Source organism: Alnus glutinosa, chromosome 14 (genome assembly GCF_958979055.1).
Source record: "Alnus glutinosa chromosome 14, dhAlnGlut1.1, whole genome shotgun sequence".
Taxonomy (NCBI): domain Eukaryota; kingdom Viridiplantae; phylum Streptophyta; class Magnoliopsida; order Fagales; family Betulaceae; genus Alnus; species Alnus glutinosa.
In genome coordinates this window covers 10278733-10304912 of record NC_084899.1, presented here as the reverse complement: position 1 = coordinate 10304912, position 26180 = coordinate 10278733, and the positions used below count along the sequence as shown (strand labels likewise).

At 33.1% G+C, this 26180-nt stretch overlaps 1 protein-coding gene and 1 long non-coding RNA gene across 2 annotated transcripts; both read left to right on the top strand.

The window, feature by feature from the left end:
* The first annotated feature begins 3631 nt into the window (after positions 1-3631).
* On the top strand, positions 3632-5086 carry LOC133858116 (uncharacterized). Its single transcript, XR_009898439.1, has 3 exons — positions 3632-4044; positions 4323-4426; positions 4805-5086. It is a non-coding gene; the product is annotated as an uncharacterized LOC133858116 (long non-coding RNA).
* Positions 5087-17984: 12898 nt separating this feature from the next.
* LOC133858035 (defensin-like protein 1) lies at positions 17985-18659 on the top strand. Its single transcript, XM_062293447.1, has 2 exons — positions 17985-18150; positions 18259-18659. Exons 1-2 carry the CDS (start codon positions 18093-18095, stop codon positions 18426-18428), a joined length of 228 nt encoding a protein of 75 aa, XP_062149431.1. The 5' UTR covers positions 17985-18092; the 3' UTR covers positions 18429-18659.
* Positions 18660-26180: the final 7521 nt, after the last annotated feature.

Genomic DNA, 26180 nt, shown 5'->3' with positions numbered 1-26180 from the left:
ATTGGTGAATCGACAAAAGTCGGCAAAGATGGACAAGTCTGTGCTAAGTGCATGGGACTAGCACAGATGGAACAACAATCAACGTGGAATGGGTTTGCAACATTGATGGACTTTCCTATGACGAGAGCATCGACCTTCTTAGTGACGGCATCTATCTTCATCTTCAGCTCAATATCTTCCTTCACCTTATAGATGCCACCTTCTTCTTCTTTTTTTCTTTTTTTTTTTTTTTATGCGAGCATATTTATCCCAATATCTTGAAAAATCCCACTGCTGGGAATCGTCGGACAACTGATCCAAGGTCCTATATGCTTCCTCTCCTGTCAAACTCAGAAATGCGCCTCCATTCATTGACTCGATCATACTACGGTTGGATTGAGTCAATCCTTGGTAGAAGAATTGCACGAGTCTCCACTTCTTGTATCCATGTGGAGGGAACTTAATCAACTCTCTTGAAATCTTTCACAACTCTCAGAAAATTTCTCATCCTCCTCCTGAGTAAAAGAACTTATTTCCTTCCTACACTCATTCACTTTGGACATTGGGCAAAATTTATTGTAAAACTTGTTCAACAAGTTTTCCCAAGATGTGATAGACCCAAGCATGTTTGAATCCAACTATGCATCGGCTCTACGGTGAAGTGAGAAAGGAAATAGTCTAAGGTGCACAAACTCCTCATAAAAGTTTTGAAATTTGAAAGTGGCACAAATATCTTTGAATTTTTTCACATGGTTGTAAGGATTTTCAAGGTCTAAGCCATGGAATGAAGGTAGGAGTTGGATGACATGAGGTTTAAGATCAAAGTGGGTGATTAGTGCCAAATATTGTATATTTAAACCCTTAATTTATATTAGTTAATTTTTTAGCTGTATCTTAATCTAATGTTTTGTATCAGATTTGTATTTTTAGTATTTTGTAGGTTGTTAAAGGAAAACGGCACCTTTAAGGTGAAAAATGAAAAGCTTGAAAGAAAACACACTTTGAGAAGACCTAGATGATGTGGTTATATTTAACCAAATCAATGAAAGGATTAAATCGAAATTTCTCTAATTGGAGTCAAAATCAGATTGGATTAAATTTCACATTTTGCACATGTAATAGTATTTTAGCCATAACTTTCTGTTCAAGTATCGAATTAAGGTGAAACTAGTGGCGTTAGAAATCTAACTCAAAATTTTACAAATCATTGTGAAATAGGATTTTTCTAATTCAGACGTCTTCTATGCTAAAAGTGTCCCGAAATATAAGAAGGCAAATCTAGACGAATTCTATTCCGATTTGTACTAGGATTGCTTTTTAATTTGACTAGAAGATTAAAGTTCGATTTTTATTGGATCTCTAGGGCTTCTAGGGTTTTTTTCTTCCCTATAAATAGACTGCTAAGCCTCAAGAAAAAGAGGAGGAGCTGGAGACCAGAAATATTTTCTCTTTTTAGTTTTATTTTTCTTTAGGTTAATTTTTATTTTTCATAATCATGTGTAGCTAATTTCTCAACTAAGGTTGAGGATGAAGCCTCATTGATGAAGAACAACAATACTTCTATGTAAGTCTTTATTATCTGATTTTATTTGGTTTAATTTTTTCAATATTTTACTTCTTTTCAATGTGTGGAATGATTCATGGATATCTTTTGTGATTCAATGATACATTTGATGATTGGAGATAATTTCACATAATTGATTGCTTGGTTTTTATTTATAAAACAATTGGATATCTCTTGTAATTTATTTTATGAATACAATTGATGTTTTGATTTAAATTGGATATATTGATGTGATTTACGGATACACTTGATGATTTGATTTAAAGTGGATTTCTTTTGTGATTTATGTAAAGAATGGATATTTGATTTTGATTAAATATTTGAAGCATAGTAAAACATACTTAGAATTTTAATTGTGAGAACTTCGGGTTAATATTGATGAACATGGAGTATGATGTTATAATTTGGTGGGTATGAATTCCAAAACCTTAGTACCTTTTTTTTTTTCTTTTTTTTATTCACCAAAATCAAACATATTTTTGGATCTAGGTTAGGATTTGATTAATTTAGTCATAAATTTTGTTTTCAAAAACACAATTCCCTGTAGGATCGACCTCGCACTTTCAATCCATTTACTGCAAACGATTTGTACACTTGCGAGTACAATTAAAATTTACATCAAGTTTTTGGCGCCGTTGCTGGGGATTTGTTTAATTTTTGAAAACAATTTATTTCTAAATCGATTTTATTTTTCTATTAGTTATAATTATGATTTTTATTTGCAAATTGTTTTTGTTGTTCCTTTTTTCAAAAAAAAAAAAAAAGATTTTTTCTTTTCTTGTTTTGTTTATTTTTATTTTCTTTTAAAAAAAATGGTTGATGTTTAATTTGGGATATTTTCATGTTAAAAAGGGAGAGTGAAGCATAAATTTTTATTTTGATAATTATGGCAATTTTTATGCACTACATGCTTCGCCTAGTGGTAGGACACCTGCTCCAACTAACTACCCTTACAATTTCTACCCACATAAACCATGTTCATATTACTCCAATCCTTATCATAGTTCTACTAATTGTCCATCCTGAGGACAATTCTCTAATTTTACATATGAGAAAATGAACATCAATTTCTCCAGCCCAAGGTTTGAATCAAATTCCAATTTTTACAATCTGGACTGGAGCAACCATTTTGATTTTTCATGGCAAGCTTAAGCCACAGGAAATTATGCTCATCAATACTATGAACTGCACCATCCTGAATATCTGCAGTTCAATCACGAATCTTCTAATCCTTCATCCTACAATTACCCAGCACCACAGTCATCATTGGAAGATACAATCAAAGCATTCATACAAGCAAACAACCAAACTATCCAAGAGCTTAGCCAGAATACATAAGAGCTGAAGAATGCCACTATGAACAATAGTCAGGCTATACAAGAGCTTACGAATGAGATCAGGGATTCAAGTCAATTCACACATCAAGCTTTTGCCAAGATGGAATGACAAATCTATTATTTGATTGCTGAATTGAACAAAATAGAGGAGGAAGAGTTGTAAAGTCAGCTGATGGCTAGAGGGCACTACATGATTGATGATGATGAATCCAACGATTCTTGTAATGAGCATGTCCCTGCTACCGTCATATTTGAGAGTGAGGAAATTGAGGATAATAATGATGAGGAAAAAAAAGAGGAGGAAGAAAAAGATGAGCAAGTTGAGCACACAGAGATGTAATGTCCAAGAAAATATTTAATGGGTTTATTAGGTTTAAATAAAAAAAAAGTCTATTTGGTATGATAAGATAAAACAAAATCCTATGGACTTGTAAATGGTAGCCAAGAAAATAAAATGCAAGAGAATATTGTTAAAGTCCAAAGAAAAGAAAAAGAATTACAAAAGAAAAAGAAAATAGAAATCAGAAAATAAATTAAAAAATAAAAATAAAATAAGAAAAAGAAATAATTATATATATGTGTGGTGCACCTGTGCCCCACATGCGTAAAAGGCAATGAAGGGCCAAATGGCCCTTCACTAATAAAGAAGAGAAGAAAGGGCGTCCAACGAATGCAGCATGACCTGTTGCAGAAATCAAATAAATAGGTTCTTTTCACATTAGAAATGGTCTAATTGGAGTTCTTGTACGAGTCTGCATTTTTTCCAGTTTTGCAAAGTGCGCTCAAGCCCACTCGACTTGAATGTCTGCTCTGCGGCGCATCCTGTTGCGCAGATGGCTGCTGTGTTCGATGCGCTCGAGCTCAACAGGGCAAAGCTCGAGCCCATTCACTTGAAAGGCTCCTTTGCTGCACATCGTAGCGGGCTGAGGGTTGTTGAGGGGCATGTGTGCTCGAGACCAACAGAGCTGAGCTCGAGCCCATTTCCAAAAAATTCGAATTTTTTGCCTTTTTGCCTCAAAACTACAAAATATATCAGAAAATAACAAATTCAAAGGCCTAACAAGTGCAAATTAAGGGGTCCAAATATACAATATTTGACACTCATCATCTGCAATCATAGTCACTACCATGGTCTCAAGGATCGCTCAACCCTAGTATGCCGAGGTAGAAGTGTACATGGACTATATTATGAGAAATTAGTTATAAACATATATGTATATTTATATGTTTCAAAGAAAAAGAATATGCTTTAAATTAGCTTTATTAAAATTTATATCTTATTTAATTAGCGATATGAGATAAAGATATTTTGAAGGGTTTTCAAGAAATGGAGTGTTTTAAGAGAAATATTTTAAAGAAAAATGAATTTAACCAAACTGTTTTATGGTTGGAGATTTACTTACTGGGCCTTTTTGCTCATTCAGTTTTATTTTTGTTTTCAGGAGATAGCAGGCTGAGCTAGGAGGCCGGAATGGGGGCAGGTTTAATTATTGAGTCCAATCAAACTACATAAAATTTTAAATGAGTGCATTGTTACAATTTCACAGTTATGACTTCTTTAATAAGAATCTCGTTTATCTATTTTTTACCAAATGTTTCCTCATTTCATGAAGTTTCAAATTTGATGTATATATTATGCATTTATTTCCACATTTAGTTAATTGCTCTGGTAAGCCTTACAACTCTTTGCATCTCTAAGAGAACAAGTTAACAAACCTAGTCCTAGCAGGCTGGGGGTGTTACAAGTGGTATCAGAGTAAAGGTTATAAGGTTCTGTAAACTCTTATAAGCTAGAGCAATAGGTTAGGCTTAGTGGGGAAATGGGAAGCCACTTTCCGGCCTAGTAGAGTAACACTTTTAGTGAAGTCATATTGTTAGGGAAGTATTCCCTTGCCTAGTTTTAACATATGTGATTCCGAATTAGATGGTGCCAATTACAAACAGCAAGGCCGACAATGATGTGGTTGGAAGTGTTGTCAACAACGAATCTGGAAGTGTAAGGAATCAAGGTCCGAACCTGGAGGCTTTGATAGCATTAGCAACACAAATGATATGCTTGTTGGAAGACCTCATCCATAGAGTATCAGCGATTAAAAGGACGCTGAAGACTAACACGAAGTTCCTTAGCCCCTAGGGAAAGAGATCAGCATCCCAGAATGAAGGAGGGAAAGAAATACATCTCAACAAGAAGCGAAATAATCAGAGCAATGGCTGGAGCTCGGCATCCCAACGCCAACAAGAAGCTTTAGGAGATGCACCGCGTCCAGCATGTCAAAGATGTGGAAGGATACTCCTTGGGTCAAGTTTGTGCGAACAAACAGTTTGTTATTGATGCGAAAGACAAGGCTACTTTGTCAGAGATTGTAGAACACTCGCTAATCACCAATTTGGCCAAGGTCGATACAACGGATGACGGAACATCACACCAGCTCGAGTTTGCTCTTTAAACTCGAGAGACACTAACGCCTCCAGCAAGAAGGACATGCCGTAGATCTTTCGAGTATTTGAGCTTTCAAAATGTTCATTTGAAGAGCTAACTATGTTCCCTTCAAGTTAGAGAAGTCGAACTCATCATTGACCCCTTGTTAGGAGTGTTGCATATCTTGCAAGCATCGCAACAGAGTGGCGCAGCAGAAGCGTGGTAAGCCGATAACTCGCAAGTATCAAACATTTACCTGACCTGACTAAAGTACCAAAATTCGTTAGTGGCATTCATATCACCAACCCACCTTAACAGAAGAGAGACCACAACTTATAGATTTTGTCGCATGACAAGGTCACAAAATCAAATTTTCGGGACGACCCTTGTGTTCGATCATCGGACGAAGATCTGCCGTCTCGGGATCGGTGGCCACTCAAGGTATGAGTGTTTATTGCATCAAACTGGAATCTTTGCTTCACGTCAATGTTTTTGTTGAAGTTGAAACCATCTATGGAAACAAGGTTGGAGGACGACAACCGGACAAGAGATAATTCAGTAATCTAGTGAGAAGATTCTGCTTACCCAACAGAGTTTCACCACAGCTCCTAGGCAAATAGGAGAACGTCATGGAAAAAATTGGTGTCGAAAGTTGGAAAGGGCTACTTCTTGAGTCTATCGCTTAGCATTACCACCGAACGTGTCCAGAATCAAAACGTTTTCATTAGTCCATTCTACAAAGACTTGGTCAACCCATCACACCTGATGAAGAGCGAACTACACCAATATTCCATTGTCTGATGATGTGACCTCCAAGTACTGTGAGAGACCTCAAATTGAGCTAAGGCATTGGATCACTATGCGCCTTCAATGCGACTATACGACATGTCTGAAAATATAAGGAGGCAGACACGACCGCCCAAGGTAATATCGGCGAATCAACAGGTGAGATACCATCCAGATTGCAAACCTCCTTTGAAGGGTGGAAGCCGAGTGTCCACAGCTAGTCGGTAGCCAAGAACTCATCCTAAGGCGTGTGATATCTACTAGAAGAAAAATATGGAGGACTTCGATGAGCAGCCGACAAGTCCTACACCGTAGAGACGACATTGCCGACTATGAGAGCTAACCGAGGCCATCAAATTATTACAACTTCTAGACACCGAACGTCTGAATGGGGTTTCTGCACACCTACCAGATCGAGGATCTTGGGGACGAGAGGTCTCATGCATTACATGATTAGTTGTAGTCTTATTTTATTATGCATTATCAGTTTGTGATTGTTATGAAGTTTGAGCAAATTCTGAGGACGGAATTTTTATAATGGGTGAAGATTGTAATGACACCGACTCTAGGCTAGAGGAATTCCTACGCCTAACCTTGATAGATGAGCTCAAAGTAGTGTAGGCCCATTAGTATGATTAATCTATCCCAGTTTTTTATTTTTCCATGTTTTCCTTTTTTTTTTTTATTTTTTTATTTTTATTTTTTTAATGAGACATACGACACGTCGCAAGTTTTTAATTGTTTTAACATGGAAATCTGTTAGTTTTCTTGACGGCAAATGGACGAAGGTATTATTTAGATATATGCCTATAAGCAAGGTACCCCCTATAACCAAAAAGTGAAACCGAAGTAGGAAAAAATAAGGGATAATTATAAAAAAGCTCCCCAAACTACCAATCGTTTTTAAATTAGCCTCATAAACTACCAAGTGTACTAATATGACTCCTCAATCTATCAAAGAGTGTCAAAAAGACCCATTTTGTCAAAATATTTCTATTATACCCTTACCATGTGTCATATATTCAATTAAAAAAATAAAATATTTAAAATTAAAGAAATATTTAAAATATTTTTTAAAATAAAACTAAAATAAAAATAATAAAAAATATGAAGGGGTGGCTTGGGCCAAATTTGGCCAATGGGGGTGGCCAGCCACCCCATTTTGGCCAAGATGGTGGCTTAAGGGCCGGTTTTGAAATGGTTTGGGCCCTTGGAGGTGGTTCGGCCATCCCCAAAGAGTAAAAGTGAGGTAGCCGAAACCACCTCCAAGAGCCTTAAGCCACTCCCATTTGACCTAGGGGTGGATTCTACCATCCCAGACCGGCTCGTTTTGGGGTGGTCGAACCAACCTTGTAGCCCACGGGAGTGGGCCCTTGGGGGTGGCTAACCCACCCCCCAGCCAAATAGGGGTGGCCAAGCCTAAGGCTCTTGGGGTTGGTTTCGAACACCCCCATTTTTCTCTTTGGGGGTGGCCAAACTACTCCCAAGAGTAATGGAGTGGTTCAGCCATCCCCAAATTGGCCATGAAGGTGGCTCGAACCACCTCTCCTTTTTTATCAATCTTTTAAACCTTTTATTTAATATTTTTAATTTTTCTTTGATTTTTAAATTGTTTTAATTTTTATTAATTTTTTAATTGAATATATGATACGTGGCAATGATATTTTAGGAATATTTTGACAAAGGGGCCTTCTTGGCACTTTTTGGTAGTTTGGGGAGCTTTTTTATAATTATCTCAAAAAATAAAATTGTTAAAAATTAAGGGCAAAAAGGTATTTAACCCTTAATATATGCATATGTGTACACATGGTACAGTGTGTCTTGCTATCAGTAGAGTATAGGTGCAAGTGATCCGATATTAGTAGAGCTAACAACTTTTTACATGACTCGCAAATTCAATACAAACCAAACACGAAATTAAAGGGTTATGGTTAAAGAGTCTAGTCTGTTTAATTAAATTAGTGGATTTAACGTATATAGTCTTATATTTATACTTCGACGCGACTTGAACTCAACATACGACATAATGGCCGACAATTTTTTACATGACCCACGAAGCCAATACAAAATTATAGGTTAATGTTGAAGGGTTTAAACTGTTTAATTAAATTAGTCGAATTAAGGTTAACCTATATAGTCTTATACCCATGTCTCGACACGACCCAAACCCAATACACAAACAAGAGTTGCAACCCCTAAATACCGGTCATAGACATGTCATAATGGTGCGGTGGGGTTAAACTTATAAAACATGTTGCACATGTTGTATAAATGAGCTCAAAAACATAACATATATGACTCAGCTCATAATAAACTTGCATGTGCATTATCATAGCATAGAGAATCATTGCATTTCTAAAATATCATGGTACTTTCAAAATTCATAACATCTAGAAACTTTCATGACATCATATCATAACATTTAAAACATATTGGCCTGCAAATCATGCTATTAACTATGGTTTTAAAATAGGGAAGGAATTATTAAAATGCATGCTTTAGTTAGAAAATTTCTCTCCATTTTTAAAAAAAAAAATCATTATTTTAGTAGAAAGTATATATGCATTCTCGTCGGAAGTTTTAAAGTATTTACTTACCCGGATGCTAACACGTGTAAATGTGCCCTTTCACCTGAAACCTTATAATTTATGACGAACCTTTGTTTAGAAAATTAAAGTTCTTCAATCTAAAACTTTTCAGAAATAAGACAACATGTTTTTATTGTAGTGAACATCCTTTATAGCTATGCTTGTTCATATGGTTCCAGATATTCAGTAATTTGTTGTCTAGATTGTTAGCAATTTTTAAAGTAAATGTGAATAATTTCTTATAGGACTCACATGCCCAAACAGATGACAGGTAAATCCTTTTTTTATGGGTATAATTGTCTTTTTACATTTACAAAGACAATTATACCCCTAACAAATACTAACCGTATCCCCTTCTATTGAAATGAATCGGAGAGGATCCAAATACCAAGAATGGAGGGAAGGGAGTAGAAAGAGGGCAAACGACCCTGACCTGTTTAAAGTTTTATTAAATTAGGTGAAATTATCCTGCTTGTTTTGGTTGCCCAACCTGCTAAAAAAAAAAAAAAAAAAAAAAAAAACCTTAACGGTCAAACTCAAAAGGCATATATCAAGGCAATTACAACCATGCCCCTACCTAAATCTCTTATTTTTTTTCTAAGCGCCACCATACATCTCTTTGAGTGCTTAAAAGCTAGCCCCTAGAATGCATGTCTTTCCAAAGCAATTAACAACATATAAAATAAAGCACGCGTAAAGACCACGAAAACTTTTTGAAGAAAAGTACACATATTTTCTTCAAATTGTCACTTAATTGTTAATAATTTTTTAAATTATCAATTGTGTCAATATTCTTTCTCAACCTACCAAAACATATCAATGTTCCCCCTAAAACTAACAAAAAAACAAAAATGACCCTAATTTTTATTTTCAATAAGACAAAAATTTGTTTATAAAATCGAGAAAATAAATAAATAAATAAAATAAATAAATAAAATAAAAACTAAAACTGAAAAATAAAAAATAAAAACTGAACTCAATTAGTTATTAGTACTTAGTGTATATATATATATACATACATTATACTTATATTATAGTTACTTAGCTATATAGAATATATTAACTAGTTAACATAAACTAACATATTATCTAGAATATATTACTTAGTTAACATATATATTAACTAGTTAGCTCATAAACTAACATATTATCTAGTTAATTCACATATACTAAATAAACAAGCCGAGCTTGAACACACATTAGATCGAATATTCACTCTGTCAAATTTGATTAATCGAACTCTACCACGATCGATCAGACTAATGCACTATAATTAATTAGATGTTCGATCGATCAGAGTAATGCACTTGGATCGATCAGATCTTCTATCGATCTTGTGCTCCTATCATGATCGATCGGACTAGTACTTAGGATCGATCAGACTAATGCACTATGATTGATTGGATGTCCAATCGATCAAAGTAATACACTTGGATCGATCAGATCTTCTATCGATCCTATAATCTAATCATGATCGATCAAACTAGTGCTTAGGATCGATCAGACTAATACACTAAGATTGATTGGATGTTCGATCGATCAGAGTAATACACTTGGATTGATCAAATGGATCAATCGCCTGTTAGATCGAACTTTCATTGTGCCAAGTTTGATTGATGGAACTTTATTACGATCGTTTGGAATAATGCACTAGGATTGATTGGATGGTCTATCGATCATGTTATTCTATCATTATCGATCAGACTATTACATTAGGATCAATTGAACCTTCACTCTGTCAAGTCTGATCGTTTGAACTCTATCATGATTAATCAGACTAATGCAATAGATTTGATAACACAATATATATATTAATTAATGTTATTTATAGTATACATGATTAGAGTTATTATAAATGGAGTCGTTTTTATTTTTTATATTGGAGTCGTTTTAAAAAGGGCTCAAAATGGAGCCGTTTTCGATAAAACAGCTCTAATTTGAGCCGTTTTTGTTAAAATGGTTCAAATTAGAGCTGTTTTAACAAAAAGGCTCCAATGAAAACGATTCAAAAAACCCTTTATTTTTGTAGTGTGGCGCGGACTACCTGAGGCTTGCTTGGTTAGGTGAGTTTTATCGAAGCTTTCTAGCAATCCAAATAGCAAACTTTTTGGGAATCTCGATCATGTTCGCAACAATGGGGAAAAGGATTCGCTCCGGTTCAAATGAACCGGAAGGATCCGGTTAGTATTTTTTTAAGGGTATAATTGTCTTTTCATATTTACAAAGTCAATTATGCCCCTAAGAAATACTAACTGAGTTCCCTCTTATTCAAGTGAATTGAAGAGGATCTGAATACCAAAAATGGAGGGAAGGGGGTAGAAAGAGGGCAAACAACCCTGACATGTTTAAAGTCTTATTAAATTAGGTGGAATTATCCTGTTTGTTTTGGTTGCCAAACTTGGAAAAAAAATAAATGCCCTTATTAATCCCACGTCAAATTGTTCAAAAATAATAAATAAATAAATAAACTTAACAGTCAAACTCAAAAGGAAAATATCAATGCAATTACAACCATGCCCCTACCTAAATCTCTTATTTTTTTCTAGGCGCCACCATACTGAGTCCTTCAAAACTAGCCCATAGAATGCGTGTCTTTTCAATGCAATTAATACCATATAAAATAGAGCATGCGTAAAGAAGATGAAAACTTTTTGAAAGAAATGTATTTTTTATATTTTTTACAAAGTATCACTTAATTATTGATTTTTTTTTAAAATTATTAATTATGTCAATATCTTTTCTCAACTTATCAAAAATTAGAGTCATATTATTAATCTTAAAAGAATTGTCTTTTCATATTTACAAGACAATTATACTTTTAAAAAACACCAACCGAATCTCCTCTTATTCAAATGAATCAAAAAGGATCTAAATACCAAAAATGAAGAGAAGGAGTTAGAAAGTGGGCAAACGACCCTGACCTGTTCAAAGTTTTATTAAATTAGGTGGAATTATCCTGTTTGTTTTGTTTGCCTAACATAAAAAAAAGAAAATTTTAAAAAAAAAAAGGCTTATTAATCCCACGTAAAATTGTCCAAAAATAAAATAAAATAAACTTAACAGTCAAACTCAAAAGGCATATATCAAGGCAATTACAACTATGCCCCTACCTAAATTTCTTATTTTTTTTCTAAGCGCCACCATACTGAGTGCTTAAAAACTAGCCCCCAGAATGCATGTCTTTTCAAAGCAATTAATACCATATAAAATAGAGCATGCGTAAAGAAGAAGAAATCTTTTTGAGAAGCATATACGTATTATTTTAAAACTATCACTCACTTAATAATATTTTTTTAAATTATTAATTACGACAATATTTGATCTCAACTTATCAAAACATGTTAATATCTTTTCGTACTAACAAAATAATAAAAAAGACCCTAATTTTTTTTTTCAATAAGAAAAAAATGTGTTTATAAATTCGAAAAAAAAAAAACTAAAAGTGAAAAATAAAATAAAAAATAGAAAACTAAAAATAAAAAAAAAATTTAAAAAAATAACAAAAAGGAAGGATTTTTTTTTTTAAAAAAAAAAAAAAGACAAACGAAAAAAATAACTGAAAGTTATAAAAAAAATTAAAAAATAAAAAGAAAAAGAAAAACCAGTTTTTATTTTATTTTTAATTTTTTGTTTTTATTTTTTAGTTTTTAGTTTTTTTTTAAAAATATTTTTAACAATTTTATGAAATGCATTTTTGTCATTTGGGGGGACATTAACATTTTTCGAAAGTTTAAGATGAAATAATTTACACAATTGGTAGTTTGTGGGACATTGACAATGAGAAAGTAGTTTGAGAGGGTTACGTTTACATTTCTCAAACCTTTTTTTTTTTTTTTCTTTCTTTCTTTTGCAAAACAATATAATAATAATAATAATAATAAGCAAAAATAGCTCTTGGCAAAGGATTATCCGAGGCATTGTGATGGGGGGTTTGAGAAATTAATCTATCAATTGATGGTTTAGACCAAAAAAAAAAATAAAAAATTGAGTATCTTTTATAATATTTGCTCATCATTTATTACTACATAAAAGTATGTTTATTCTGTTTGATTTATTAATTTCATCATTTCATGTTCAAATAATGAATTGATTGTACACAATAATAATATGATCAAAAAAGTCAGTAACAAAGATATTGCCCAATTTATACTAAAAATTTTTGGGAGCTTTATAGTTTATATTTTTTATTCGTATCGTCAGAAATAATTCAAAGGCTATTTTACCTTATAGGTATGGAGAGAGACAGAGAGTGAAGCAAGAAAAAAATGTCCTTTGGAAGAGGTGAGATGATGATTCATCCAAGAGCTTCTCTCTTATCCAAAAATACTTTTTCTACCGCAAAAACTCGCGCCTTGATCCTTTACAAATTTTATGAACAATTTGAGAATATTTTTAATTATTCATATTCAGTCACGGCCAGTCAGAGCGGACTTTGCCTTTGAACATGATGAAACCAAATTGAGCGCATGGGTCTTCTGTTCTTTTTGGACGGATTAATTTATTAACTCGTAAAGTTATTTAACGCCAGGTATGCCAGGTACGAAATGTTCCTACAAAGGAATGCAGTTGCACGTGACGGGATTCTCACTGTCATCAAAGATTTTGCCTTTCTCTGTCCTTACATTATTTATTTATTTATTTTTTTTAAAGATGAGTAATAACAAATAATAACAAATAACACAACTACAAAAACAAAAAACAAAAACAAAAAAAACAAGAGTACATAATTCAAAACATAAAATACAAAAATTATATATATATATATATATATATATATGAGATGAGAGCCCCTTCTATACGAATGGTATGTAAAAGTGATGTTTATAGCCTCCAATCAAACTTTACCACACCAGCTAAAACTACAGGATAAAATAGGGATGAAAGTAGCCAATCAATTATTTAATTGAGACATTTTTCGTCTTTTTTCTTTCTGGTTCAGGGTGCGTTTGGGATTGTGATTTTGTAGACAATAAGTGCGATTTTAAACCAAATCGCAGAATATAAATCGTTTCGGAATGACGTTTTTAAAAATTACAATTTGAAAACGCAGAAAATCTACTTTTTCAAATCGCAAATAAGATAGTGATTTTTTGAAAACACAAAATTTTAAAGGCTAATTTGCGATTTTAAAGGCAAAACTGCGATTTTGCCAAACGCGTAATTGCGTTTCTAAAAATTACTTTTTTCAAATCGCATATTTTAAAATCGTTATTTTAAATTGCACTTTTTAAAATTGCAAACCCAAACAGACCCTTAGCTGGATATGAACACCCACGACTGTTCTTAACCACTGGCGACTACAACGGCTGGCTCCACCCTCCCCACGGTCGACACCACCCTCAACCATTGGTGACTGCCTCCCACAACCGCTTATTATTGCATCGACCTTCGCAGCTACCAGAGAGAACACGTTCAACCACCAGAACTCACCGCCAACACCCACTGGAGGAGCACTGCCACACCGTCCCTCTCAACCATCGGGACAATGGCGACCACCGCACGCAGAACTGCAGGTAACCATGACAGATCTTTCTTCTTTCTCTTGACCTCAACCCACCATTGGTTCGGCCAGATCTGGGCAAGATCCGTGATCTCAAATCCAACTAGAAACCCACGTACACTGGCGTGGTTTGGTGGGTTGGGGTGCATGGAGCTCACTGGTGGTTGGGGTCTGGATCGAGGTTAGGAGCTCACTTCACACTGCCGATGGTTGTGGTCGGGGTTGGGATATGTCGCCGAATGGATTTCTCTTTCTTTATCGCCGGATTTTTCTCTCGCCGGATTCGGACGGTGGCTCCATGGATTCCGGTGGTAGCTTCGGCCAACCTTGCTGATTCTTTGGGCAAGGGTCCGGCGGAGGCCCCATGGAAGATTAGAGAATAACATAGATGAGTAGATAAAAGATTGGGTGTTTTTATGTTTATTGTATTTTTTGGTTTTTGATGAGTTGTTCACTTATAATTGCTTGTTGTAAAATGAGGGTTTTACAGGTCATTCTTATTGAAGGTATTCTCATATGAAATATGATCTTTTGTCACTCTAAGACACAACTCTTGATCACCATGTCCATGTGACAAGCTAGTCCCTTAGCTAGTTTTAAGGTATTTTTTTTTTTTCTAAAAAAAAAAGAATAAAAGTAAAAGTTGCCACGTGGGCAAAGGTGGTCAAGAGTTATATTTTAGGGTGGCAATGTATCATATTTTCCCATCTCTATCTCTTTAAGGCTTAATTATAGTTAATATTCTTTAATTAATGCCCCCAATTATAATAATAAATAATTAAAAATGCATTAATATCATTTAATTCTCCGACATTAAATTCTTGAAATAAATCTTAAAAATTTGATAGTATTAAATAACAGAGTAAAATAATATTGAAAACCTTCTTAAATAAAACTTATTTTTCAAGTTTAAACGTTATATTTTTAGAAATAATGGAAATAATAATAATAATATTCAATTACGCTTTGGGGAGAGATTTTTTGAGCCTTGTGATGAGCATTGAATGAGTAATACTAAAAGTTTCTCTTATGTCATTCCAAAAATTAGGTGGCTTTTAAAATCATCATTGAGCTTGTGATTGATCACTATTGAATTTTGATCAAATTGTGATTTTAAAAGCCGTCTCATTTTTTGAGGGATATAAGAGTAACACATGAGAGACTTATAGAATTAGTCGCATTGAACAACCAAGACTCCAATTAGAATTTAAAGGGACAGCAATAAATTTTGATCTCAAGTGTCAATTGGATCATCGGTAATTTTGCATCTTAAAAAGTGAGAAAAATAATTTTTAAATAAAAATAAAATATTTATATTAAAATAAAATATTATTTAATCAATATTTATTTATTTTTTTCAAAAATATCTCACTTAAACTTTTCATTTTATGCCTCAAAATATCTTAAATCCACATTGCCCGAAACGCAGTACAAAAATTATGGACTCCAATGACGGCAGAAGTTGTAACTAAAGTTATTGAGAGCATCTCCAACAAGAGAAATTAAAATAATTACTCAAAAAGTATAAATATATGCTTTAAGTTTTCATTTTTCTAAACATACTTTAACGGTTCACTCTCTATTTTCATTAAATATTATTTTTTAATCTTTTCTTATTTTTTTTTCATTTCTCTCTCACTCTCCGGTCTCCCCCCAGTGTGACTCGAAATTTATCCTTCAACGGCCCAACTCGGAGGACTAACTCGGCCCCGAAATCCCACCGCCAATTTGCCCGTCCGGCCGAGTCCGACTCGGTGAATCGTTGTAAGATCATCCAAATTCTTACTCTCTTGTCGTAATTTTCGAGCTTATAGTGTAGAATTCTTGTACTAGATAAGTGATCTGTTCGACTTAGAGATTCGTTTTCCTACTTGTTTGGTTGCTGAGAAAAAAAAGTGGGCAAGACAGGGATTGTGGAATTCCGAGTTTTAGATTTTTCGTAGCTTGTAGGAAAAGAAGGTTTGTTGGTTTGGAATTAGCTTCGGCGAATGAACGGACGTCTGGTGGCGGCAGATCGGAACCTGGGACCGGTGAAGAGAACTCAAGAGAAGATGAGGCAGAAGGGTCGCTTGAGTCCGGAGAGGGAGAAGGAGAAGTTGGCTTGGATGATGCGGGCTTGGATGATTTGGGCCGAGAAGGCGAACAACCGGCAGAAGGTGGACAACCGGCAGAAGGTGGGAGACCGACGACTGAGGCCGGTGACAACGACAGAAAAGTGGACGTTGAAGCACCAGAGAGAGATCGATTGAGGGAGAGGGAGAAAATATTAATAAAAAAATGTAGACAATGAACAATGAATAGACAATATTGCTTATTCACTGTTTACCGTTAAGATAGAAAAGCTAAAGAAGTTAATCTACTGGTGAGAAAAAAAAAAAGAGGTAAAAATAGTTAAATTAAATTTAACTATTTTGAGAAATTTAACTCTCCTACGAAGATGCTCTTAGGTAGTCATGATAAGCCAAATTTAACTATTTTGAGAAATTTAACTCTCTTGCCGGAGATGCTCTTAGGTAGTCTTTATCATAGTCTTCGTGGTTATCACCTAGAGGATACTTATTAGTGATGATATTTTAGTCTTGTAATGAGGATTTTTTTGAAGGCGAAAAAGTTAATAAAAAATAGTGTTAGTGAAGTAAGTTGTAAGAGTTATAGTTGACATTGCGAAGGGATCAATTAATGAAAATTCATTTTAACATAACTCTTTTCGTTCCATTAATGGGCATTCTTAGGAGCTTCATTAAAATAAATAAATAAAAATTTGGTGAGTAAACAGTATTCATTAACAATAATAAGTATTGTTTCCTCACAAAATTATTAAAAAATTATAAAAATTTAGTCAATTCTCTCTCTTCGCTTTTTTATTTTTTATTTATTTATTTTCTTTTCTCCTCACCCAGGGTTTTATTTCATTCTACATTGTTTTAATTTAAAGTTTTTCTCTCTCTCTTAATAAGACATCTAATGCCGTATAAATTCATTGTTCATATATTCCAATATGTTTTGTGGAATTGAAATGGTATATTTGGGTAGCATTTTATTTTTAATTATTTAAAAAAAAACATATTTGGATAGGTTTTTTAAATTCAAATTCTATTCATTTGAAAATTGTGCAAAAAACATTACTCTAAAAAAATATTAAAAAATATGATCACTAAGAAAATGCAAACATTCAAAAAAAAAAAAAGGATTAAATAGACAAAAAATAAAATAAAAATATATTATTTAAACAAAATAGTAATAATAAATAGTTAAAATAATAAAGTTAACAGGTACATTAAAAAAAATAACTCACAAAAAAAAAAAAAAAAAATTTAACTATTTTGATTAGTAAAATTTTGTCAAGTTACTAATATGCTATAAAACAAACAAGCACTCAAATCAATATTTTTAAAATCAGATCTGAATATGAAAGTTCTGATAGAACCGGGGAAAAAACAAAAGAAAACTCTAGAAAAAAGAAGACAAAAGTGCTGTGATGAAAGTGATTTCTGCGTGAGATGAAAAGGAGTGGCGGCCGCGGCTGCGGCGCGTGTAGAGAGGGTTTACGAGAAAGAGAGAGAGTGAGAGAGAGTGAGAGAGAGTAGCGCGTCAACTTTTTTTGTTTGTCCTTACATACCGACGGAAAAAAAGCCATACCTCGTTACACGTGAAAGATGCTTTACTTTGATAATTGATACAGAGCTTTGTCATTGTTACTTATCCTCGATCACCGTCACCTCACCTTTTATCTGGCGCACTTACAAGAAGAAATGTACGTGCCATTCCCACTTCTTCTATATATATATATATATATATATATATATATCGTATCATATATGGCAGAACACAAACCCAAACGCCCATCTGATCTGAGCAGCTTCAATTTATAGTTGTTGTAGAATTAGTTGCATTTGCAGTGAAAGAGAAGATTATAACCATGGCCAGGAAATCGCTTGGGCTTTTCTTGTTGCTGCTTATAATTGTCTTGGCTTCTCGTAACTCTCTCTCTCTCTTAACACAAGAACACATGTTACACATATTTTTATTTTTTTTGGGTCCATTTGGTTTTCTTAATTTGCTTATATTTGTTTGTGTGTATACAGAAGAGATGGTGATGCCAAGTGAGGCAAGAGTTTGCGAGTCACAGAGCCACAAGTTCAAGGGACCATGCGTGGGTGACCACAACTGTGCTTTGGTCTGCAGGAATGAAGGCTTCTCCGGCGGCGATTGCAAAGGACTCCGTCGCCGTTGTTTCTGCACCAGACTTTGTTAAGCGCTTCTGCAACCAACCAGATCGATCGACCACATGCCATCGTGCACGAGTAGTAGTAACCAATAAAAGCCATACTTGTTTGTCTCTAGGCCAGGCCTTGCATGTATTTGGGTTTTGAAGCTTAAATAAGATTTCTCTTCCATTTGGTCGGGTGTCATCTAGCCATGACTTCCTTGCTAAATGGAAGAGTATTTGCTACTTTTAATTTCAATACATTTGCCTTCTATTTTAGCGATCGAGTTTTGTTGATTTTTTATTTTTTATTTTATTATTATTTCTTTTTTCCTTCTAGCTAATTTGGTGATTTGGGAACTAAAATATGTTCTTGATTCACACATGATGACATTAATGTGATCTAGCTTGCTCAACTATTGAAAAGCATAGCACTTGAAAAACACCAAAAGGAAATTATTGTAGGTTTTATCACGAATTTTTTATTTTGTTTTTTGAAATTGTTACACAGCTGAGCGTCTTATTTATATCATATTTTCCAGTAGTCTTATCAAAATAGTTTTTTAACTATTTTGATGAGCCAATTTGAGAAAAATCTTGAAAAATTACTCTCCGTACCTTCACTATTTTAACCAAAAAAAATTTGATGGCTGAAATTACTAACCAAATTAGATATAACATTTTCACTCAACAATCCACTCACTAAATTTTGTTTCACCTCTCTTTCACATAATTAGCATATTTTTTTTTCTTTTTTCTCTCATTTTCTTTTTCTTTCTCTTACATGATAATATCTTTATTTTATTCTTATTTTATGGATATGAATGATTTTTTTGTAAAAAGATTATATAGAGAAAAAAATAAATAAATATGAAAAAATTATTATTTAAATAGAATAATAAATATTGACTAGTTAAAATGGTGAGGCTGTTAGGAAAATTTTAATAAAGTGGCTTATCAGAATAAAAAAAAGTAATTTTTAATTATTTTAGTGAATAAAATTTGATAAAGTTATTAAGAATGCTTTTATATAATACTCGTAGCAAATAAGGCAAAGAAATACTATACATGGCACTAAAATATAATTTCTAACTACCTTAGTTAACGGGATAATTTTTATTTTATTATTATTACTTTTTTAAAAAAACACTCTAAAGCTAGTTAAGATAAAATAGTCCAGAATTATGTTTTGGTGTTGGTGTGATAAAAAACCATTTCTCAGCAAATAACACTCAAAAATATATAAATCATATATAAATCGTTTCAATTTTTTAGAAGAGACTGCAACAGGACTCTGGCGGTGAAAATTATTAATATATATATATATATATATATTCAAGTTAATATTAAAAGGGAGAGAGGGTCCCTCTATATCAATTCTCGTTTCTCTACTAATATACAGAATAAAGTTTTACTCTCACTGTGGGTATGTTTGGGTACCATTTTGTTTTTGTTTATTTTTTATTATTTTTTAAAAATATGTTTGAGTAAGTTTTTTATATTCAAATTTTACATTTTATCTAAATATTTTTAATTTTGCCTCAACTTTCTTAAATTTAAACCGTCGAAATATAATTTTAAAAAATAATTTTTTTTGATATTTATAATTTTGATTACAGTTAAAAATAGTAAATTTTTGAGTACGTTGGACCAATTCTTGGAATAAATAAGATATAAGATAACATACGCATACCGCATACCATATACCATATATATATATATACTGGTTATATTATATCATGTATTTATTTAAGTTCAAATTTTGGGTAATTATTTAAAGAAGAGGAAGTCTTTTTATCCCTAAATGTGACATTTTTTTTTTTAAAAAAATGGAATTGAATAGTGATTTCTCTTAATGGTGAGTTTAAAATTTATGTTATATTTGTAAGATTAAAAAAATTAAAAAAAAAAATTTAGAAGACTTGAATATAAATATTACTGCTCTTTAATTTACTAGTGACTACTTTGAAGGAAGCCGATTAAGGGTCCGTTTGGGTTTGCGATTTCAAAAAGTGCGATTTAAAATAACGATTTTAAAATGTGCGATTTGAAAAAAATGATTTTTAAAAACGCAGTTAAGCGTTTGGCAAAATCACAGTTTAGCCTTTAAAATCGTGAATTTACCTTTAAAATCCTGCGTTTTCAAAAAAGCACCATCTTATCTGCGATTTGAAAAAGCAGATTTTCTGCGTTTTCAAATCGTAATTTTTAAAAACGCAGTTCCCAAACGATCTATGTTCTGCGATTTGGTTTAAAATCGTACTTATTGTCTACGAAATCGCAATCCCAAACGTACCCTAAGATAAATTAATAACTGCAGATTAATTAGGGTGCCAGACTGCGATTTCCAATGGTTTAATTTTCCCAATGTTGAACAGGCTTAAAAACTGTGTCCTTCCAATACACAGATTTCATTGTCGAACAATTTTGATTCTGCAATTCAAAGATAAGAACCCGTTTGGTAACCAAACCAAACAATTTCAATTCCCATTTCACTTCTTCCAAAAAAATCAAATAAAAAACATTCAAACTTTTTTACACTTTTTACATCACATCAATAATTTTTTATTATTATTCAAATAAAAAAACTCACTACAAAACAAAATTTTTTCACTTTTCTATAAAACATTCTCAAATTCTATATCACATCAGTCATTTATTACTACTATTCAAATAAATATTCCATTTTCCACAACTTACCAAACAGCTTCTTAAACAAATACGACTAGCGACCGCACATAGGTATATCTTAAACCATTTGTCTGTTTCGATATATATATATATATATATTTTATTTTGGGCAACTTTATATAAAAAATTTAGTGTTCAGATGGGTCTACCGTGATTGTACGTTCACAAACTATTTGTGTCGTCCTTGGCCCGGCCCGTTTAGTAATCCTCCTTCCTTCCTTTTAGAGGAGAATTATATTTTTGAATGTGAATAAAAAATAATTGATGTGATATAAAGTAGAGATAATTTATATGAAAAATTAGAAAAATTTTGAATTGTAGTGAATTTTTTTATTTAAATAATAATAAAAAATTGTTGATGTGATATAAAAAGTAAAAAATGTTAAGAATGTTTTGAGTTGATTTTTTTGTGAAAGGTAAAAATAAGGGGAAGGGGGAGGGGAGGGAGAAGGTGCATATAGGAATATTTACATTTAGTAAATCGCTTCAAAATAGGAGGTTAAAAAAAAAAGAAGGGAAAGAGAGAGGGAGATTAAAGCATTTCAATATATATGTGTGTTGAAAATTATTTCATGAAAAATTAAGTTTCCTTTCGATTTGAATATTTCAACTTTTCTTATACTTTTTCAATTACTCTTTATCCCACATTGAAAAGTTATGAGTTTTTTTTTTTATATGTTTTATAAGCATTTATTTCACTATTATACTATATAGGATTTTGAGTACACATGCTAGTTGTGTTAGTTGTTGCACACACGCTTAGTAGCTTTATACGCACTTAGTATGTGCGCATCGTCACACATGAGTTTACCGTTTACTTGTGTATTTTTCTGATGTGTACAACTACTTTTCTAACAGTAATACTGCTTTAAACTGTTTTCGGCAATTTATATAAAAAGATATTTTTTCCAGCATTTTTTTATTAATCTTTTTCCTTCTTCTCTTCTTTTTCTTTGCTATTACATATATATATATATATATATATATATATATATATATATATATATATATATATATATATTTATTTAGAGTAGTATTCAGAATTTACAATTTGCACACTACATTCAGGCAGTATTGTATCATGAAGACAGAATTGTTGTATTCTTTTTTGTAAAACTTATCGTTTAAGTGAGAGACACTATTTGTTTAAGAAACATATTAATATTTGTCTTACTGTCATAAATTTCAATGAATTTCATACCGTTTTTATTTTTTACCTTTTTCAATTTCTGTAATTTCACATATTTATTTCCAACAATATATATATATATTTATTTTCATGCTAAAATGGGCACCACATATGAAGGCTCCCTAAAAAAAAAAAAAAAAAAAAAAAAAAAAAAAATTGTTAGAGATGTGAATTTTAGATAGAACACTTGTTCTGATCTCTCTCTCTCAATTAATTGTGGTAAATTTTTATTTTATTTTATTTTTTCTATGTCGTTCAAATAATGAAAAAGGTCAAAGAATATAGGCAAACGAACTTTTTGGGATTCTTAAAGATATCGAAGAAGATTTGCTGATAGGCCAAATAGTGATTTTCAAAGATGTGTACGAAGATTGCTTTTTGGCTTAAAAGGAAAAATAAAATGAATCTCTTTGACAATGATCGGTACATTTTTTACTCAGACAAGACAATTGTTATGGGATTTCAACACTGTTTTTGCTTTTAGCTTTAAGGGTGTTTTGTAGTTCTTTCTAGTAGCTCCCTAAAGAGTAGGGATGAAAATACTAACAGCTTTACATTTGCTATATATATATATATATGCACACGCGAATCCAACTAGTAAAAAGTAATATTTATATATACAGTGCGATTATTAATCACATCTGTATTTCTTATATATATAAAATATATATTATATGTATAATTAAATTTACTAAAATTACGTCGTTTTGGATTTGATAAGTTTAGGACATTTAGGTTATGTTAGGTTTTTTCATTATCATTTTAAAGTCATACTTCATTACATTTACTCTTTTTTTTTTTTTTTTTTTTTTTTTTTTTTTTTTTTTTTTTTTTTTTCATCCAAATCCCAATTACTATGAGACAATGACTCTTTATGACCGATAATCGCAAATTGTGTAACAAGTTAAATCTTAATTTATTTAAACTTGCATATAGTAATAACTGCATTATTTAATTTTGCATATAAATTTAGATGGTAATCCAAAATGTCCATTACCTCATAAGCAGATAGCAGATAATAACCGCAATAACCGTGTGTATGCATAGTAATTATATAATGCTGATGCAGCGAATGCGGATATTGCTAATAACTGCATCCACATTTTCATCCCTACTACGAAGGCTTACATATGAGGTTGGGTTTGTCTTTGGCATGTAAAGAACATATAATTTAGGAAAGAAATGAGAAAAGAAAGAGAAACAGAGATTTCAAGTGGTTTGATCTATAGCCTAAATCCACACGGTAAAGTATTTTTCTTAGTTATACATTTCTTTGATTGTATGCAAGACTCTATACTTGTACATTAACAACAATAAATCTAATTTATTATCTTGTAATTCTTGTATTTTGAGTTCTTATAACTCTTATCTCTTGAATTCTTGTTAAAAATAAAGAGACTTATAATTTACAGTGTGTGTGTGTGAACAATGTGTAACAAAATATCATAAGTGTGGAATTTAAATGAGACAAATATTTTGTAAACGAAGTGGAAACTCAATTAAAAGAAAAACCACTCCGGGGTAGCTAAACCCAGGAATTTTACTATTCAGAAGACAAAGCTAGTAACAAGACAGGAACACTTATATACCCTTATGCAACGATCGTATCTTACACTCTGACACGTAACCCAACGTGAACGCCTTCCAACCAAGTCTCCTACTTGAAGGGGTCTTCAATGGATTCCTTTAACTTATAACTCTTCCCTAAGTTAGACTTCACACGAACAAAGTAACAACACACCTGCAATAGCTAGAGAGCTAGCAGATTTTCACAATATCTCCCTAAACACCATATTTAAGTTATAGAGAATTCAATACCGAATTCTGTAAAAAATAGATGCCTAGAAACCTTTATTTATAGGCTTAGAAAAACTAAATCGCTACTGATTCAGATTTCTCTAGGCAGCGTCTAGACGGAAGCATAAAGGGTCCAGATGGTGAACTGTGGAGCCACTTTTCTATAACGCGCTTCACGCATATCCATATTAAGGCCGCATCCTGACGGTGTTGCCCTAGAGTCCGAACAGTTGCAAGCTATCTTTCCCGATCTATGTCTGCAAAGGAAAACTGGAATAGTCTCGAACTTTGAAGAGCGTCCGGACGTGTTGCCCTGACATCCGGACGGATGCCACGTTGAGCTTGTCAGAATCTTCTAGACACTGGAGGGTGTCTAGACGGAAACAAGATATCCGACTTTTTTTAGTTGTCAACTACGCAGAATTTTTCTGGAACTTCTGAAATTGCTTTCTTGATGCTTGTGGCACTGAACTTGTCACAATAAGGCTCTTTCTATCTTTAAAAAATAAACTCTGATAAACTGGAGATTCTAAATAATACGATGACCCCGTTTACGATAGCAACATTATATGATAGTGATTTTGTCAACAGAATGTAGCCAATCAAACTCACAAACTCTCAATTTGGCCATTTTGGGACAAAAATCACTTTGCCGGTTTAAAAATACAATTCTGGTCCAAAATATTCCCCCTTTTTGTCTCAAAATGACAAAGGGTAAACAGAGTATAGAAAAACCACAGTTATAAAATTACAAACATCCATGAACAAGAATAAAAGTAAATAGTCTAAAAAATAGCACAAGATAAGCAAAGAGAGAGAGAGAGAGAGAGAGAGAGAGAGAGAGAGAGAGAGAGAGAGAGAGAGAGAGAGAGAGAGAGAGAGAGAGAGAGAGAGAGAGAGAGAGAAAAAGAAAAAAGAAAAAAAGGTGATCAAAGCACTTAGTCATCCTCATTACCATCCTCAGGATCCAATTTTTTGAGGCAGCGTATCATGTTAATATGATTCTGCTCAACGCAGATACTCATATTGATGACCTCTCGCTAAATGGAAAGCATAGTGTCAAGAATGTGGGAGAGCATAACATAAGTGGCAGGAGGTGGTGGAGTAGTCTGGGAGGAGGAAGCTGCAACAAGACCATCCTGAGCTAGAGGAGATGCTGCTTCCTGTTGATCCTCAATATGCAACTGAGTATTAGATTTCATCACTGTATGCTTCTCAAGGGTATCCTTGATTTTTCTCCTATGGCTCTATAGCTGGAATGTCAAGTACAACCTGCATGCAAATCTTCGTGACTAATCACGTAAAGGGAAGACTTGTTTGGTGCTCATCATGCATCTCAAGCATAGTAAGCACAATGTGCTTGCAAAGGCAGAAGGGTATCCGTTGCATCAAAGCATATAAAAATCTCGCTCTTTTGAGGACTAGCTCACTCTGTCGAGCTATAGGCCATAAATTGTGTTCCACAATTTTTGCAAGAAGACGATGCAGAGAGGAAAATATGCCAATCCTGATTAAGTGAGAGACTCTGTCCGGAGCTCGATGCTGAGGATCAAAAAAATGAGCAGTTCTTATGGGGAAGGGGGATCCACAGAATTTAGGAAAGGGATGCCCTTAAATGGAACTGGATCAGTCCCGATAAAAGACCCAATGAGTGCAGCATCAATTCTGAAAAGTCACTCCCCTGACTGTGGTCTGCAATGTGAGACCGCTCTGCTCATCCTGTACGACCTTCAAGTACCCATAGAAATTTTGGACCAGCCTGGGATAGATAATACCGGAGTAGTGGTACAAGTAATCCCAATGGTTCTCCTGGATTAACCGATCGATGAAGTCAAAAGGAGGAATCATAATATCGGCTCTGGCAACATTTCTCTGAATAATCACGGGTCTGGTTTCTACCCTGGCCCTGGTAGCCTCAAGACCTTCCTCAGTCCTCTGACGAACACTGCGCTGGGAGTTGCTAGCCGACATGGTTTTGCAAAAATTTACCCAAATAGTTGCAAAAGATAACACTAATGAAATTAGATTATATTAGTCCCAAAAAAATTTCGGAATTATGACGGCTATAAATTGGATACCCAAAAAATATTACATATGGAAAAATAGCAATCCAAAAACACATA